We start from the raw sequence: 19595 nt of genomic DNA on the forward strand, positions 1-19595 counted from the left end.
TTTTAAGGTAACATTAATTCAGGTCAACAAAAAACATCATGAGAGTGGACAATTCTTTGTTTGAAGAGACATTCTGAACTAGAGATGTTGAGTTCCACTGTACCCTTCCATTTTTGTACTTCAATGGAAACCAACATTCATTACTTTTCAAGCTTTCCTTACAAGTTTTTGACTCGTGATGTTTTAACTACCAAATACAAGTAGAACATGAAAATTAACTATTTCTTTCTTTGACATATCAATATTCTCTAAATGGTTTGAAAGGAACAGTTCAGAATCATTCCAATCATAGCTTAAGCTATCTGTACTACGTGTTAAAATATTATGGCTGAACTGTTCACACAGGTCTGTAAATTACTGGATCTGGATGTAGATCCCTGTCGGTCATCTGAAATTCAGCTCTCTGAATGCCTATGCTTTTTCAGTCTTTCACCTCCTTTTCCCACGTTACAAGAGGATCAGACCATCTTTTTTTGAGCTATGAGAAATCTCACGCTCTTCTCTCAAATTTCTTTTTTTGTGGTCCCTGCTTATTAGCTACTTCACAAAGTGGTTTCCTGTATTTAGTCACTTAACTAAAATAAAGGTATGCTGGACTGCTTTAAAAAGTCCTCCCGTAGATTACCTCTTCCCATTAAGACTGAGTTTTTCAGAAGCTGTCAAGGCATCTAAGGGTTTCAGTTCAGGTTTGTAAATTCTTCCAAAAATGTGTGGCTCCTTCTGGATGCTTTATGTGTTTAGAATTTGAATACAGTCCAATATTATAGACAGTGAAATTGAATTATTAAACCAGCATAGGCCATCTGAAAAAAATACATTCACATTTATGCAGTATTTTTGGATTACAAAGGCACTGAAATAGTTCTGAGCTGCTTACAAATAAGCCACCACATAGGCAATGAGTCTGTGCACCCTTTCCACATCCTTCACAGTCTTTCTGTCTCCTCCCAATTAAAAACTCTCAGATGAATGCAGTATGTCTTAATGCACGTAAGTTACAAAGAAAAATGCATACCTGGACACTACCATCAGCTGATAAGTAATTAGTGAAAGATTTTTAAGGGTCCACTGCTCTGTATAAAGAATCCAATTTAAAACTCCCCAGTGTCTTCACCGCATGGCAGACCAAGCTGCCGAGACAGTCACTACAAAGGACAAATCTGCAGTCCATGGTTCAACCAACATTTGTCTCAGAATTCACAGCCTTGACGGTGAACACATTGCTATATTGAGATTAACAAATTGTTCCACTCACTTTTTCCCCCCCCGTATTTTAAGGTATAGATCACTCATGAAAGGTGTCAGATTGAGCGCATTAGAAACTGATGTTCTCTGCCCACAGAAATGGTACCTCAGAAGCCACAATACAAGCTTTCACACACAGGTCTGTCAGAATATCCCCAGATCTTTTCTGATGGATTACCTTTTACAGTAAGGAAATACATCGGTCTCTATGCTCACTCAATCAGTGGTTCCAGTTAAGGTCATTTATTGTGTTGACTGGGGTACATGGACAACTGTTCCTTTGAAACTGGATGGAGGCCTCCAATTCATTTCATGTAGGCCACCAAATCGTCAGAGGGTAACTATCAACCTGAATCATATTTGAATCAGTGACCTAGAAATTAAAGGCTCTGCATCCTTCCCTGAGCCATCCAGTTTCCCCTCAAAAAATATTTTAATCTGTCTTCATGTTAGGTTTATTTAAATCCCCAATATTGAAGTTGAATTCCTTGAAGACTTGTATAAGAACAATTCCAATAGATACTGTGGTGAATCCACAAGCCATTCCCAAGAAATCTACCACCCCTACATTACTCCATTCCCTGAAAAGGATGGCTGAAGCCAGCAGGACTAGGGTGGTAAACACAACATAGTAGATGGCACCAAACACAGAGGAGTCGAAACATTCCAGTGCCTTATTGATGTACCTGAACTGAATGATAATGCTACATCCTAATACTGCCAGAAGTACCAGACAGAGGTACAGAGCCCTTTGACTCGAGGGGTTATTGTGAAAGATGTCTTGAGCAGCCAGCCCAATGCCTTTTGTGCTGGGAACAGTGAAACTGCCCAACAGAGAGCAAATACTGATGTAAACCATGATATTAGTAGGTCCATGAGCTGGAGCTATCCAGAAGATAAGCAGGAGAAGCATTAGCAGCACTATGCAGAGATAACCCACGAAAACTGGAAAACAAAAAGAAAACAAGATAATAGCAAGGTGAGAACTCTTGGTCTTCTAAAGATTTTAGCAGGCAAATCATGTCATACCAGTGAACTTTGGGTATACACCAGGATTAAAATTTGCTATTGAATATAGATCCAAATCACTGAGCTTTTAGAGATGTTATGAGCATCTGCGACTGATGATGTTATGTTCTTTGGGTGAAAGAAATCACCATGTAGTAAAATACACACTGTTGCACATCTGAACTGGATTTAAGATGGCTTTTTTTTTTTTTTCATTCTCTCTTCTATCAGGACTATACTCCTTAAAGCCCCCTATGACAGACAGCAGTGATAACACCTCATTAATAACCAGTTCAATGAAGCATGGTGTGTGGATCTAGCAAAGAGCTTAAACATAAAGTTAGATCCCATTAAGGTGAGTAGGGAGAGTTGGAAGAACTGGGAAGCCATATCATTTACATTATAACATCAGTATACAGATTAGACTGATGAAAAACATTTCATGCCTTACGGTTTTAAAGAAATATATTTCCAATTCATTTTGGTCAGATTGAAACAGTAAATTTAGACCAAGGTATTTGTTTTCTTTTCTTTCTTTGCAATTTTTTTGGATAGCTGATGTCATTAGGTTTGAGTTTCTCTCACCTAAAGCAATTAAAGGAAATAACAATAGTTGGCAGTTGAGCTCTTATGCAAGAAAAATAAAAGTGGGTCTGGCACATATTAGCACTAGTCTGTGTCCTCCAGGAGCAAGTGGGGCTTTACATTCTCTGTGAGAAAGAACAGGCATTTCAGCGTATGTCTCAACAGTGTATTTCTACACACCTTTATTACGCAAAGAAATCTGCTTGGAACATAACTGGTGTCTAGTATAAACTTTTAATTAAAAACAAATGCAGAATTAAAGAACAAAAGACAATCAGTATTTTTTGTTTTGTATAAAACAACTTAAATTGAGATTCTAGAATTATACCTTTCAACTCTAAGTAGCAAGATACACTTTTTCATCATTTTAGAAAATTACAAGTTCAAAAGGCCATTGTTCTGAACTTGCTGTGCAGGATAACGTTTTCAAAAGTATCGACATTTTCCTTTCTGCACATATGTATCAATAAATCTGACAAGTTCCAAGTACAGCAAGGCACAGTTTTCCCACACAAAAGCTGTACTGGTTTGCCTTTGTCACTTCATGGTTTCTTCAGAAGTCAATTTTCCTACCTGATGGAAGTGGTAAGCCTCTTTGTCCTGCGTGATCTTGATCAATCTCACAAAATCATTATGAGTTAATAAAAGAAAAAAGTACCTGGATTTGTAAGCTTCTCTTCAAGCTCAGCCTGAGTTGTTACACTCTCGGACTTTGGGGAATGGATGATGAGAACAACAGACCCAGCGCAGCTCAGCAAACATCCCAGCTTGCCAAGAATGTTCAGTTTTTCTTTCAGTAAGTAAGAGGCTAGAATGGACCTTTCACAAAGAGGAAGAAAATTAAAAGTTTGACTACATCCTCTTAATAGTGCTCCAGCAGTGATACCCCGCATGAATTTCCCTCTTAAAGGAATAATATCAAATGTTGGTGGATCCTCAAAATGCATTTCTGACTTATCTTAGGAAAGATTCGTCCAGTCTCAGTCTTACATCTGAGTGTTTCATCTCAGGGGGGGAGAAAAAAAAACACCCCAAAAAACCACCCAACCACAACACCCCCAAAACCAACACCACATCACCACCTCCAAAAAAACCCAACCCCCCCCAAACCATGCATCTGGCACCCGAGGCAGATAGCTACCCATTAACAATTTGGTGAGCTGTCATGAAGCCCCATTTTATAGGTGCTACACAGTCATGAGATAAAAGCAGCCTTTGCTTACAAAGATCACAGGGCTCAGCTCAGACATGTAGCTGACTGAAATACACAAAATTATGTGGCCTAGGATAAAATAAGAGGTGGTAAGTAGAGCACCAGTGTGCTTCATAGTATATAAAACTAAAGACAGCCACAAAGCCCATACAAAGCAATCTGCACTCTGAAGTAGATGACCAGTGCAGTCAGATACACAATTCAGCAGCCAACAGTAGGCAACAGAAAAATCTCAAGGCAATGCACAGCTTGTTTTTAAAGAGTTGTACTTTTTCACTACAGTAGGTTCACAACTGCGGTGTAGCTATTCACAAAACATTTATTTGCATATTAAACTCCTTTTAGGAACACTCACTGCCTTTTTTGTCCCCTCCCTTCACATGAACATAACATTCAAGAAGGTCCGGGCATGCATATGCAAGGGAATCCCACTTCAAGACACAGGGCCAAATCCAATTAAATGAAAATCGGCACCAATGAACACATGTGGGTTGTGGATAGCAGGGGAGAGAAAGAATGTGAGACAAAAGGACAGCTCTACATAGTAAAGGAACTGTGAAAAAAAGAATAAGTAGAGGAGTCCAGAACAACCACAGTGAAGTGGCGGGGTGGCGGACAGGGGAAGATGTTTATCTGTTCCAGGTCATAGTGATAGTTAAAGCAGAAGATACTCAGGAACCTTTTCTTCATCATTGCCTTCCCCCCGCTGCCACTTTGCAGGGGAAAACCGGAACGGGTGACACTCATAAGCCTGACATCTCAGTGGACTTCCAGTGATCACTGAGTCTATCTGGCATTTTATAAAGTAGCAACAACATTCAGATAAGAATAAGAAAAGCAAACTCTTACCCAAATGGAACGCCAAGAGCTCCCAAGGGCGTCACTAGCACAGTTGGGACTGCAGTGTAGGCCAAGAAATTCCCTATTTGACCCAGAGCCACTGTCAAGAGAAACAGAAATAGCCTTTAAATCCTTTTGTAAAAAGAAGTAATGAAAACTTACCCAATACTGTTTGGGAAAGACTGACCTAACTGGAAAACAGATGTTACAAGTTTGCTTAGCTCTGTTAATTTTGCACTTAAACAAAATGGCTATAATTTCTATATTTTAAAATTATTTTTTAATATAGGATTTATATTTGCCACCCAAGAAGATCCAAGAGGGCACAGTAAATAATCTCATTTGCAACTTCTCTTAGTTGAATATAAATAAGACTATGAATTAGAATCACTCAAATATATCAATATTACATTCAAATATTTATATGAGGAGGGTTGAAAGTATATATAACCCATGATTTCAGCTTTAGAACATGCATATGTGTAACATGAATGCACTTAGTTAGAGTGCCTAACAGCAGTGTTACCTTTTAGTGGAAAATAAACACAGTACTGAGGAAAGGAAGCTACTAATGAAATACTGAGCACATGCATAAGGGCTCTTCAATATACAGTAGACCACATCAAATTATCACAACACTATATAAGAAACCAGGCAAGGAAGGGAAGAGACCAGCATGGCTGAGTTGAGACCTGCTGGTCAAACTAAAGAGCAAGAGGGAACTGCACAGGCAATGGAAGCAGGAACAGGTGTCCTTGGAAGAGTACAGGGAAGCTGCCCAGTTGGGTAGGGATGGGGTCAGGAAGGCCACGGCACAGCTGGAGCTGATTTTGGCAAGGGATGTGAAGAATAACAAGAAGGGCTTCAACAGTTATGTCAACCAGAAAAGGAAGGTTAAAGAATGTGTACACCACCTGCCCCGCCCTGCCCTGAGAATGAACAAGAATGGCAACCTAGTATCAACAGATGAGGAGAAAGTGGAGGTACTCAACAACTTTTTTGCCTCAGTCTTCACCAGCGGCCTCAGTCCTCACTCCTCCTGAGTCGATGGACCAAAAGATGGGGACCAGGGCATTAAAGCCCCTCTCACTGTAAGGGAAGATCAGGTTCGAGACCACCTGAGGAACCTGAATGTACACAAGTCTATGGGACCTGATGAGATGCATCCCAGAGTCCTGAGGGAATTGGCTGATGTAGTTGCCAAGCCACTCTCCATGATATTTGAAAAGCCATGGCAGTCAGGTGAAGTCCCTACTGACTGGAAAAAGGGGAATGTTGTGCCCATTTTTAAAAAGTGAAGAAGGGATGACCCTGGGAACTACCACCCTGTCAGCCTCGCCTCTGTGCCTGGGAAGATCATGGAACAGATCCTCCTAGAAGCCATGCTAAAGCACATGGAGGACAGGGAGGTGATTTGAGACAGCCAGCATGGATTCACCAAGGGCAAGCCCTGCCTGACCAACCTAGTGGCTTTCTATGAAGGAGTGACTGCATCAGTGGACAGAGGAAAAGCAATGGATGTCATCTATTTGGACTTCTGTAAAGCCTTCGACACAGTCCCCCACAACATCCTTCTCTCTAAATTGGGGATATATGGATTTGATAGGTGGACTGTTCGGTGGATAAGGAATTGGTTGGATGGTTGCATCCAGAGGGTAGCGGTCAACGGCTCGATGCCCAAATGGAGACCAGTGACAAGTGGTGTCCCTCATGGGTCTGTACTGGGACCGGTGCTGTTTATCATCGTCAATGCCATAGACAGTGGGATTGAGTGCACCCTCAGCAAGTTTGCAGATGACACCAAGCTGAGTGGTGTGGTTGACACGCCAGAAGGACGAGATGTCATCATCCAAAGGGACCTGGACAAGCTGGAGAGGTGGGCCTGTGTGAACCTTATGGGGTTCAACAAGGCCAAGTGCAGGGTCCTGCTCTAGTGAGACCCCACCTGGAGTACTGCATCCAGCTCTGGGGCCCTCAGCACAAGAAGGACATGGACCTGTTGGAGCGGGTCCAGAGGAGGGCCACGAAAATGATCCAAGGGCTGGAGCACCTCTGCTATGAGGACAGGCTGAGAGAGTTGGGGTTGTTCAGCCTGGAGAAGGCTGCAACGAGACCTTATTGCGGCCTTTCAGTACTTAAAGAGGGCCTATAGGAAGGATGGGGGCAATCTTTTTAGCAAGGCCTGTTGTGACAGGACAAGGAGTAATGGTTTTAAACTAAAGGAGGATAGATATAGATTGGATATAATGAAGACATTTTTTACAATGAGGGTGGTGAAGCACTGGAACAGGTTGCCCAGAGAGGTAGTGGAGGCCCCATCCCTGGCAACATTCCAGGTCAGGTTGGACGGGGCTCTGAGCAACCTGATCTGGTTAAAGCTGTCCCTGCTCGCTGCAGGGGGGTTGGGCTGGATGACCTCTAAAGGTCCCTTCCAACCCAAAGCATTCTATGATTCTATATATCATCAAAAGTAATTCCTAACCACTGTAAAGAGAACAGATCCCTGACAAGTCACAATAACAGCCTCACAATCTTATTTTTTTCTTTCCCCCAATAAAGGCAAATTCCAAGATGCACCACACTATTGCACATCACAGCTGTAATAAGCAGTTCATGTGTTCACGTTTTCAGTTAAAAAAGAAAAGCTGGATGGTTTTGCAAGTGCTGGCAAGTTTATAATAGGTCAACATGACACTTGCATAGTTACAGGGTCTGTGGCAACTGGCAAGAACCTTGAGATTGAACACAAATTACATACTGCTCAAATTTCCAGTTGATGTTCAGAGTCATTATCAGCATTTAAAAACATTTCAAGAATCCAAGCTGTCTTTATGCTTAGGCTGGCATTGCCCTCGACTATCAAATATAGTTGCCATCACCCTGTTCTTTACACCTGCAAAACACTGTGCAAACATTAATGAATTTATCAAATTAGCTGCCATTATCAGTGGAGCTGAAGACCTGTGTAACCTACAGGAAATACGAAGGAGACAAACAAACTTATAAAATGGCAGAGTGTGGCAAAATTATACTAATTCAATTCACTGAGGCTTTCTCTACATGCAGGAGTGAGCCAGAGAAGTTAATGAGCAGCATTTCTAGAGCACAAGAGTCAGTGATGGTCTCCTGAATTCTCCCTGCCCCTGGGAACAGAGTAACTCCACTATCAGCCTCGGGCTTGTTTTTCAGCAGATGTACGTGGCAACTTCGGCATTATCTTCAAGGTATCTGAAGGCACTAGGGCAGATCTTGCATGGAGGACAGGACTCAGCTAGCATGCTGTGTTTCTGCAGATTACATCCATTTCCAAGTGACTCTGACAAAAGGCTGCTTTTTCTGGAGGTCAGCTGCCTTAACTTTCTGTTGGAAGAACCAACACCAGTCCATAAATTAGGTCTCTGAAGCTTCAGTCAAAGTGCACATATTGTAAGGCAACCGAACTTACCAGAAGTTTTCAGTATCACCACGAAGTAATACTAACAGTCTCTTACCACCACGAGTAACAGATCAGGACTAGTTAAGGCCAATTAAGAAAAAGAATCTCAGTAATTGTTACCATCTACCTGATGTTGAGGACATTTGCTGCCAACCTATCCAGTCCTCTCTGGATAGAAATTCCTCTCCAGATATATCAGTGCTGTAAGTCAATTCATGGCTTCAGTTCTTGAAGGTACACCAAGCTTTAAGCTTGCTAAAGGAGTAACAATATCCCTAAAGTTATTGCAACACAAAACTTGATGCACACTGACGTGTCTACCTTAGCAAGGGGACCAGGGGTAGGTCCGTACAGCAAAAGATGTCTGCTGTACACATCAGGGGTTTTATTTCAGACTAACTTCAGCCTGCTCCCGCAGACTGAAAGTCTATTTTATTTGCAGCTGGTGTGTGTTAGGCATGTTCCTAGAGTGCACCTTCCAGCCTAGTTTCATCTTAAAGTCCAGTTCAGGAGCTCCAACACTGCTCCACAACGTGAAAGCAAGCCCAATCCATGGAGGCAAACAGGAGATTCGCTTCACAAGTGCATTCCTCATCTGCAATAAAACACTAAAATAGATGTATCCACTATAAAAACCGACCACATCTATGCTGCTATCAACACCTGCACTGAAACTAATTAATTAGCCAATTAATTAGTTTAATGCTTATTGAAATACCTGTACACATGCTGCAATCACTCTTTTGACTTTAAAAAAAATCCCTTAGCAGAATCTGTAGCCTTTCCTTTGAAGTCTTCAGTAATCCAGTGGATCCCAAGGCCCCGAAATGGTTAGGCAGTGTTATGCTGAGTCAGCATGCCAAGACAGAAATGCTTGTTCACCATCTGAACAAATATTGTGAAAACATGTTGATAGAGTTTATGTGGGTTTTGTTAGTCATCCAAACTCCAAATTCCCTGCTTGAGAAAATGATGTCAGCTGTTATAATTTCGGCCAGATAACTGGGGATATTGCTAACTCCCCAAACATCGCCTTTCTCAGCATCACATAGGTGCCTACCTGGCCCTTGCTATTGCTGTTTGTGACTGTTGCAATTCTGAATCTATAATATCCTTAAGCAATTCTTCCCTTCGTTCCTTTGTAAACTTACTGAGAGGCTTTGTTTTGAAATACCTGCACCTAGTTACTGGACAAAAGCCAACTGATACCATTCCCTTCAGCTATTTTGCCTTCATTCAATTCTGTCAGCTCTTTTTAGCATGAAATTGCTTTCTCTGATTCACCAAGATAGACTCCTGCAATAAAACCTCTCTTATTTTAACTCCTTCTGCTCAGAGATTCAAGATGGGAGCCTCACAAGCGATAAACAGTAGCAATTAATGCACAGATTTATTGCTGCTTAGGCAGCAGTGATCCTGGCAGAGGAGGAAGCTGACAAAGTACTAAAACTTTCCTCTGAAGCTCTGTTAGCTTCTACACTTGCTGTGAACTTTGTCCTTCAAGGGATCTATCAGTTTCCATTCCTTTTGCATACCTTGAAGACAAAGAACAAAACCAGAGACTTACCTTGTTGCCACAAAACAAAGGGCACAACTGGATGCATATACTTCTCAGAAACAGCATCAGAATATTTCCAAATAATTCACAAAAGGTTTGGTTAGAGTCTAAAAGTGGGATATGATTTTAAGCTCATGGGTAGAACTAGGGCTGAACTGCAAGAGGAGAAAGCTAGCTGCTCCCCATGCTCTGGATTCACATCAGAGAGTGAACTTCGCCTGAGCAGAGTTTACGAAGACACTAAGAGTGAAATTACACTGATCTCATATCAGCACCACAGAAGGCTTCACATTAATCTTGTAGATTAAAAGCAAAACTGAAACTGTATCTGTCAAGCTAGAAATCAAAAAGGATTATTTTTTTTTTTTAGCTGAGGCTGGCTAAGTACTTTCTGATCTAAAAAAATAACATGTGCTCAATGAGCCCTTTTGTGCAGAGCAACAATTTCTTATTCAGCTTTGACGTTTATTAAAAACTGAGCGGACCAGTGCAAGGCTGCACCTCGAATACTGTGTTCAGTTTTGGATCCCTCACTACAAGAAAGTCATTGAGGTGCTGGAGCATGTCCAGAGAAGGGCAACAAAGCTGGTGAAGGGTCTGGAGCACAGGCCTTATGAGGAGCGGCTGAGGGAACTTGGATTGTTCAGCCTGGAGAAAAGAAGGCTCGGGGGAGACCTTACCGCACTCTACAACCACCTCAAAGGAGGTTCCAGTGTGGTGGGTATCGGTCTCTTTTCCCAAGTAACAAGCGATAGGACAAGAGTAAATGGCGTCAAGTTGCGCCAGAGGAGGTTTAGATTGGATATTAGGAAAACTTTCTTCACTGAAAGGGTTGTCAAGCATTGGAAGCATTGCCCAGGGAAGTGTTCGAGTTACCATCCCTGTAGGTATTTGAAAGACGTGTTGATGTGGTGCTTAGGGCCATGGTTTAGCGGTGGACTTGGCAGTGTTAAGTTAATGGTTGGACTTGATGATCTTAAAGGTCTTTTCCAACCTAAACGATTCTGTGATTCTATAGTCCAGAGACACAAATCATGCAGGAACCCGGAGTCAGAGCAGCAGGTGGCTGCCAAGGGCTGTGCCGTGGTTAGCCCCAGCCAGCAACTGAGCACCATGCAGCCACTTGCTCACTCCCCCTACCCCAATGGGATGGGGGAGAGAATTGGAGGAGTGAGAGTGAGAAACACTCCTGGGTTGAGATAAGAACAGTTTAATAACTGAAATAAAGTAAAATAGTAATGATAATAACAACAATATAGTAATAATAGTAATAATAATATACAAAGCAAGTGATGCACAATGCAATTGCTCACCACCCGCCAACAAATACCCAGACAGTTCCCGAGCAGCGGTGGCTGCCCCCCCCGGCCAACCCCCCCCCCCCCCCCCCCCCCCCCCCCCCCAGTTATATACTGAGCATGACGTCATATGGTATGGAATAGCCCTTTGGCCAGTTTGGATCCACTATTCTGGCTGTGCCCCCTCCCAGTTTCTTGTGCACCTGGCAGAGCATGGGAAGCTGAAAAGTCCTTGACTAGCATAAGCAGTACTTAGCAACAACTAAAACATCAGTGCGTTATCAACATTCTTCTCATCCTAAATCCAAACCACAGCACTATGCCTGCTACTAGGAAGAAAATTAACTCTATCCCAGCTGAAACGAGGACAGGCTGCAAATACCAAATGATTTGGAAATCTGGACGGATGTCTGACTTGGGATTGTCCCAGCTCTTTGCCTTCTCAAACACTGTCAGACACAGTAGTCAGAGTGAGAGTTTACTGAAGGTGGGATATTTCTGAGGGATGGGAATTTCATGACAAGTGAGCGTGAGATTCAAGACGAGAACCCAGATTTCCTGATGTCTCACTTCACCATCTAAGCACAACTTCTCCCTTCAAATAAAATCAAACCTTTTAAGATACTTACTTGCAATAGTGCCGGACCACCATACTATATCTGTTAAGTACGAAGTACCTGGAAGAGGAAGTATAGGAAGGCACATTAGAAAAATATGAAATTGCAATGATGGAACTACAAACCAGAATAATTTCAACAGTCTCAAATATTAAGGATGTTCGTCTTAAACCTTTTCTTCAAGGCAACTGAGTGGGAGGAAAACAAGAGAGAAGGTGCTTGGATTGGGCCTAAGTGTCCAAGTTGGACCTTCTTAAGACAACATACTAGTCAGATGTTCTGGTTTCTAGTGAAGCACCTACAGAACGCTAACGCAGTATTACTTAGAAGAGCATCCAAAATGTCACCAAATGCTTCTGAGGGTGCCATTTAAACATACATGTCAGAAATACTACTAGGAAAATGGGAAACCTATGGAAACAAAACATGATTTGGAACAATTAGTTTGGTAATATAGCCTCAATTAAATTGTATTGGAGAAATTGTAGCAGAGAAGTTGTTTTGGCACGCAGTTTTGGCACTACCGTAGCGTGGACCAATCCCCCTGTGTTTGAGCATTGGAAAATGCTACAGCTGAAGCCTCTGAATTCCTGACATATTGCCACATTTCAAAGAGAGGAGTAAAAAGTCTGGATTGTCCCTCAGTGTCTCCTAAGGTCAAGGATGATTATTTTCATCATCAGATTACAGGCTCTTGCCTTGGGATGTGCCAGGGGAACCTGTGCACTGCGTTTTATAAGTTCTGCTTCTGTAGAACATCAAGTCTAGTGACCGCTTACTAAACTAAAGCCTGGCCTCCACCAAGCACCGACCTTGGCATCACGCTATGCTCTTACATGCCGCTCCTCTTTCTAGCAATTCAGCTCTGCATTTATTTGGGAAGATGCTCTCTCAACAGCTGCTGGAGCAATAGGCAATATTGTACCTACCCTGAAATCCCAAATGAAAGAAAACCACAGTAATCTATAACTCTGGAGATGTATAAAATATTACGCGCTTGGAAATCACACTATATAATTGAAATGAGATGGAAAATGACTAATGAAAATGGCCAGCTTTAGAGTGGGTGTAATCATTTTTTAGACTTTTGTTATTGCATATAAAATAAAAACACTGTTGGGGGCACAAATTAGAGAAAATATTGACTCAAGTAAGATAACTTTGCAAAACATTTGTCACCTGCTGCTGTTTCTTACTAAGCAAGGATTACTAATTGCATTGATACTGTATTATTGATTCAACAGAGAAGACAGAAAAGACTTGAAGTGCCTCCTTGTTAATTATACAACACCTACTGAAGCCAATGGAAAAAAGACATCATCTGACACTGATGATCTTGGGCTCAACAGCTCCGACTGCTAGATTCAAGGCAGAACCGCACTGCTTCACAACATTAAATAGAGAGAAACCTAGGGTATTTGCCTGGATGTCTCCACACTGAGCATGGCAATAGGAAATACTATGAGTCGCTTGGCAAGAGACAGAAATAAACATCAATAGTATCTTCAAAACAGGATGTGTTACAGCTGCTAGCGCTGAGAAGGCACGCCCACACCCACCATCACCGGCTTAACCCAGTGCTCCACTGAGAGCTCTTCAAGAGTAATTAGACCCAACTATACTGCAAAATGGAAACTTTCCTCCAACTGCCTCGGGATGGAAAGTCATTCCTTTCTGTTGCGCTTTCTCATTGTTTCCCTTACAAAAAAAGATTTTGTATTTATGATGCAAACGTGATCTCTCTATGGACGATAAAAATGGATTACAGCCATCTCGGAGGGAAAGGGAGGCTGCGCTTGCAAAACGGTAGTTTGTCTGAGGCCATTAACCGTAAGGTCACTGCAGAAAAGGCAAGATAAACTTCTTCAGTCAGGCTGCCAGCTGGTAGTAACATAGTTGCAAGCTTGCTCTGCTCCACTGCATCCACCCTGAACACACTAGATGCAGCAGGCACTGGAAATGCACTCCTGCTCCAACGCTAACCACCTCAAATACATAGATGTGTATATATATATTTACATACACACACGTCCTGGTCACTGAAAAAGGATTTTTAATAAGAAAGAGTTCCCAGAACCTACGGACACATGCTCACACACACAGAGACACCATCACCTGCAAAACAAATTGACCACAGAAATACAATTAAAAGGTGTCACGCAACCTGTGTTTACAACTTTCCTCTCACCTAAAAGCGTGATACTAAGAACAAATATATATACTGCCTTTTCCTATATTCAAAGCATCAAGCTGCAACTAGCAAAATGCTATTCAGAGGCTTCATGTTTTGGGGAGCTCCAATTTCAGAATAAAATACAGAAAATCTTCATGCTCTGTGAATTCACAGCTTTGTTTTGGCTAAAGTGTCTGGATAGCAGAGTGAGGTCCTGAATATGTTCATCTCAGAAAACAATAAGGAGGTATGGGATTTCAATATGAAAAAAATAATTAGTGATTTCATGTAATTGGCGTGCCTTCTCTGCAAAAGGATGCAACCACATGACCGATGTAACTTGTGGTGTGCGTGCCCGCGGCAGAGCTAGAATAAACAAGGGACAAGACGCACCGGTGCTATTCGTGGCAAGAAACCCCCTGAGCCAGAGAAATGGGTAGAAAAGTCCCACAAGTACATGAAAATACCGCAGGAGAAACCTAGGTACGCACACGCGTGTACGCACGGGTCCCCAGCGTTGTATGACAGCGTGACGGAAGACCGGCGAGCAGGCCATACCTCGGGGAGCTGTTGCTGAGGGCTACCCTCCGTATCCCCTCGCTGCTCCCCACCTGCCGTCTCTCCGGTAATTTACCACATCCCTCACGCCGCGCTCCAGTCACCGACCTCTGATGTCAAACACCTCTGATGTCAAACACGCTTCAGGTGACAAACTAAGGCCGGCTCCCCCGCTCCGGCCGCCTGGAAGGTGTCCCCCGCTCCGGGCGACGCCGTGACACCCCCCCCCCCCCCCCGAGGCAGAGGGTCTGCCCAGCCCCGGGGGCGCCCGTCCTCCGCGCCCCCCCGGGCTGCGCCCCCGCGGGACGGGGCTGGGCCCCCCGGGCCGGCCGCTGCCGCAGCGCGGGGCAGCCGCGGCCCTTCCGCGGGGGCGAGCGGGGGGAGCGGCCCCGGGGGAGGCCGGGCTGCTGCCGGGGCGGCGGGACCCGTCCCGCGCGGCGCCGGGGGCGACGCTCCGGCCAGCGGGGAGGTTACCGGGGGGGTGGCGGCGCGGAGGGGCGAGGGAGGCTGGGAAGCCCCGGCGGGGGAGCGCTCCCGCCCGCCGGCACCGCAGCGCCGGGGCCCCTACCTCGCCCGCGGGCCCGCACGATGCCTTTCTTCTGCAGCACGAAGGTGGAGCCGTTCACCAGGCTGGAGACCACGGCCACGCTCAGGCCCAGCGACACGGCGGCGGGGCCGGGGCTCTGCGCTGCCCCCTCGCCCGCTGCCGCACCGACCGCCATCCGCATCGCCCCGCCGACAGCTGCAGGCACGGCGGCTGCCCGGGCCCAGCGCTCCCGGCAGCGGCTCTGCGCCGGGACCCGCCCTGCGCTGCGCCGCGCCGCGCCGCGCTGCGCGACCCGCCCCGCCGGGGGCGGCTCCGGGCCGGCAGCGGCGGCAGCCGCGGCTCCTGGCGCCCGTCCCGCGCGGGGACAGCAGCAGGATGACGTCATAACAATGGCATTTCTCTCCCCCCCGCCGCCGCCGCCGCCGCCGCTCTGACGTCACGGCCTTGTGCCGCCCTTCTCCGCGCCGGCACCGCGGGGGGCGAGGCGGCAGCGGGCAGAGAGCCGCCGTGCCGGCCCCAGTGCCGCCGCCTGCGGCTTAGCAGCGTTTTGGGGCGCGGGTTGCGGGGGTCCCCGGCGTGGGGGAATAGGGAGCAGAAGCTGCGGTCCCCGTCGGAGGGAGCTGCGAGCGTCCGTGGGCAGGGGGGCGCGGGAGGACGTGCAGGGGGCTGCGGGAGGACAGGGGCTGCGGGAGGATGTGCAGAGGGGTGCGGGACAGGGGGATGCGAGAGGACGTGCAGGGGGATGCAGGAGGACGTGCAGAGGGGTGCGGGACAGGGGGATGCGAGAGGACGTGCAGGGGGATGCAGGAGGACGTGCAGAGGGGTGCGGGACAGGGGGATGCGGGAGGATGTGCAGAGGGATGCCGGACAGGGGGATGCGAGAGGATGTGCAGAGGGATGCGGGACAGGGGGATGTGAGAGGACATGCAGGGGGATGCGGGAGGATGGGGGCTGCAGGAGGATGCGCAGAGGGGTGCGGGACAGGGGGATGCAAGAGGACATGCAGGGGGATGCGGGAGGACAGGGGCTGTGGGAGGATGTGCAGAGGGGTGCGGGACAGGGGGATGTGAGAGGACGTGCAGGGGGATGCAGGAGGACGTGCAGAGGGGTGCGGGACAGGGCGATGCGAGAGGACATGCAGGGGGATGCGGGAGGATGGGGGCTGCGGGAGGATGTGCAGAGGGGTGTGGGACAGGGGGATGCGAGAGGACGTGCAGAGGGATGCGGGAGGACGTGCAGAGGGGTGCGGGACAGGGGGATGCGGGAGGACGTGCAGAGGGGTGCGGGACAGGGGGCTGCGGGAGGGCATGCAGAGGGATGCCGGACAGGGGGATGCGAGAGGATGTGCAGAGGGATGCGGGACAGGGGGATGCGAGAGGACATGCAGGGGGATGCGGGAGAACATGCAGAGGGATGCGGGAGAACATGCAGGGGGATGTGAGAGGACGTGCAGAGGGATGCGGGACAGGGGGATGCAGGACAGGGGGATGCGAGAGGGCGTGCAGGGGTATGCGGGAGGACGTGCAGAGGGATGCGGGACAGGGGGATGTGGGAGGATGTGCAGAGGGATGTGGGACAGGGGGATGTGAGAGGACATGCAGGGGGATGCGAGAGGATGTGCAGAGGGATGCGGGACAGGGGGATGCGGGACAGGGGGATGCGAGAGGACGTGCAGGGGGATGCGGGAGCATGTCAGCTCCTCAAAATCATGAGTCTCCCAGCCCCTCTCAGCTATCATTGAACAACTTTCAGGCCCTGGGAGAGCAGAACACAAGTCATCCTGCCCTCACGGAGAAGGGCTGGAGGTCTCTGGTAGCAATACCCCTGGGCCATCACGGGGCCACGGGTCTGTCGTTGAGAGAACTCAGGCTCTCAAAGCATGAAGTGCTGAGCTGAAAGCAGTCTTCCTTGCTAGGCAGAAACATTTTCTAGCATGTATTTCATTGCAGTTCTCACCATTCCCAGATACATGTTGAAATAAATCAGTCCATAAATGGATTACTGTGGCGATACCCATCGAAGGAAATGGGATATGGTATCTTGGTTTGGTGTAAATGGAAGTGGACATTTTTGTCATTCCTAAGTATTGGGCATACTTCTTGGCGTAAATTTTAGATTCCAAGGAAATATGAGTTTAGAGAAGAGGCAAGCTCCTGAAAATGTTTCTCTTGCTAGCATGCTTCTCAGTTTGCCTACACTGCTTGAGGCAGCTGTCCTAGGAAGGCACAGGAAGGCTACAATATGCTTTTGTTTAGGTTTAACAGGAAGAAGATGTAATAGTTATTGCAGTATTGCCCATATTTTCACTGAGGTTGCTTCATTGGGTCACTGTATAAATATTTAATGCTATGGAAGAGAAGATTCATCCTTGTGAGACTCACAAGACCTGCAAAATGAGAACACAGGAGATAGAAGTAGTTAACCATAGCAACCCTTGGAAACAAAGATAGAGGTGAAGACAAATACAGGCTAATTATAAATATCCATTTCTGATCTATATACAGCCTAGTAACATGTACAGTGAAAATTATTACAGGAAATAATTTATGCTTGCACAGTGGAAAAATGATATATATTTAACAGCCTTTGCATCTAATTATCGGGCAAGTTTCTAAACAAATCTCAAACCTGAACGATTTTTATACGCAAAATCTTGCTCTGGTGCATTGAACCAAGACAAAAACAGGTACCAGAGATCTCAAGAAAACAGTTTATTTCTCTCTAGCTATGTCATTTTGATCTCCTAATTGTAAAACTTACATATGCCTTTCTAAAGTACATATTTGGACAGGTAATTCTAAATACACTTAATCTGCCTTATTCAGTTAGTTACTATTACACTTGCCATATAATAGTTGTAGTGTTCTTAAGGATTCGTCATAGACTAATAAGCACAGCACTGATAAATATTAAATTTGCAAATATCTTGAAAAACAGAGCCTGACTTCACTAATGTCTTATAAAATCACTTGATGCAAAAAAAATCTGCATTATCTAGTTTACAAACATTTTGGACCAAAACATAAAGGTACCTCAAAGATAACAGCTGTTCTCATTCCTTGAATGGAAATTAGATGATCTTCCTTAAACCATTACATATATACAGTATGTAAACTCCTAAGGCCCATCTAGTCTTCTGAGACTGAGTTTCATTGTGATAGCATCATTCCTGCTGCCAAAGCTGTGGCATCATGTTTGTAGTACTGCAAAACAACATGCTTTGGGTTAGTTTGGTTTGTACATTGCAGTACTGCAGTATTATTAATGTTACAGCGGCGTGATGTCTGATGAACACACAAATTGCATAGGAAGAACCTCAGATTTATGTGGCATTTCCTCCAACAAACTCTGCTCCTCTCCATCTGTCTTATCCAACTCCAGTCTAAGCACTCATAGTACTTCTAGTTCCACACGTGTTGGCCACTTATTGCTTAATTCAAGCGATATGTGAAAGCTGGTATAAAAAGTGTATGGGTTGCTTTATAGAAGTAGCTAACTCTACTCTGGTAGACTATGGGTGTTCAGGATCAGTCAAGAGGTATGGGCAGTATTTACTAGACTTATGTAGGACTCCTAACCAGAGGAAAGGATGAGTGATTGAGGTAGGTCTCTTGGAAGTGAGTGAGCAAGTTGGTAGAGGTTCCACCTTTTTTTTGTGGGGATGATGGGCTTTTTCTGGTTAGGATGACTTTTTCCCTGATCTGAAGGGGAAGAAAAATGATTGTAACTGATCTAAAGGAGTGTATTGTTTCCTCTGTAATGGCTTGGATTCCTCTGTTATGTTTGTTTTATGTAAGTAAAATAAAAATGATTTTTTTTTTTTAATTAAAGCAGTTCTTGGAGTGTTTCAGCTAGGCTAGAGGAAAATCAGATCAGTCTGTATCTGACACAGAATGAGAACACAGTATTATGCCCAGAAGATAATCTGAAGCTCCTCATAAAATAGCTGGGAGTGCAGGGTGGAAGTTTATTAACAGCTGTATCAGACCCTGAGGCAACAGCAGTAATTCTGCTTGGCAGAAGCACTATAGAGATCCACTCTGCCAGCAATTGAAGCAGTATGAACTGAGGCTGCAAAGAAAACAGCAAGAAGATAGTGGCAATCCTTGCTATGTTTTCCGGCTCTTGAGAACCAAAGACCACAGTAAAGGCAGTTATATGAAGACTTGTGTAATGGTCCACTGAACCTGGGCCTGAAGATGACCTAAAAATCCTTTCTAAGGAGTCTTGAGCAGTTGCCTGGAGTACAAACTTTGGAATAAGTGGCTCCTGCTTTGGAAAGGAAGTCACTTGAATCTTGGTTGCAATATAGCTGGATTATATGGGAGGTCGCACAAGCTTCTGTGGTCTCTCTGTCCTATGGGTTACAAGAAGAAAGGCAGCCCTTGGGCTATAGCGGCTCTCTTGCAGGGCAGAACAACAGGCTGTGAATCAGCATAATCCAGTGCGGTCTGAAACTGAGTGGAAAAGTGAGGGCAGGTTAAGTTTCCTTTGTTAAAGGGTCCAAGGTTCATGCA

General features: G+C 45.4%; 1 protein-coding gene across 1 annotated transcript; it reads right to left on the minus strand.

Annotated features, from left to right (window-relative positions):
* Positions 1 to 1678: 1678 nt before the first annotated feature.
* On the minus strand, positions 1679 to 15463 carry NIPA1 (NIPA magnesium transporter 1). Its single transcript, XM_075727679.1, has 5 exons — positions 15100 to 15463; positions 11813 to 11860; positions 4901 to 4991; positions 3497 to 3657; positions 1679 to 2190 (listed from the first exon to the last, which is right to left on the minus strand). The coding sequence occupies exons 1-5, from the start codon at positions 15461 to 15463 to the stop codon at positions 1679 to 1681; spliced, it is 1176 nt and encodes a 391-aa protein (XP_075583794.1).
* Between the last annotated feature and the right edge of the window lie 4132 nt (positions 15464 to 19595).

This window comes from Pelecanus crispus, chromosome 1 (genome assembly GCF_030463565.1).
Source record: "Pelecanus crispus isolate bPelCri1 chromosome 1, bPelCri1.pri, whole genome shotgun sequence".
Classification (NCBI taxonomy): domain Eukaryota; kingdom Metazoa; phylum Chordata; class Aves; order Pelecaniformes; family Pelecanidae; genus Pelecanus; species Pelecanus crispus.

What these genes read in the sequence shown, in the direction of transcription:
- NIPA1 (XM_075727679.1), bottom strand. Translation starts at nt 15,463, where the DNA reads ATGACGTCATCCTGCTGCTGTCCCCGCGCGGGACGGGCGCCAGGAGCC. An exon ending in CGTGCGGGCCCGCGGGCGAG is followed by an intron (nt 11,861 to 15,099) that starts GTAGGGGCCCCG and finishes TTCCTCTTCCAG; the next exon opens with GTACTTCGTACTTAACAGAT. An exon ending in GTGGTCCGGCACTATTGCAA is followed by an intron (nt 4,992 to 11,812) that starts GTAAGTATCTTA and finishes TTCTCTTGACAG; the next exon opens with TGGCTCTGGGTCAAATAGGG.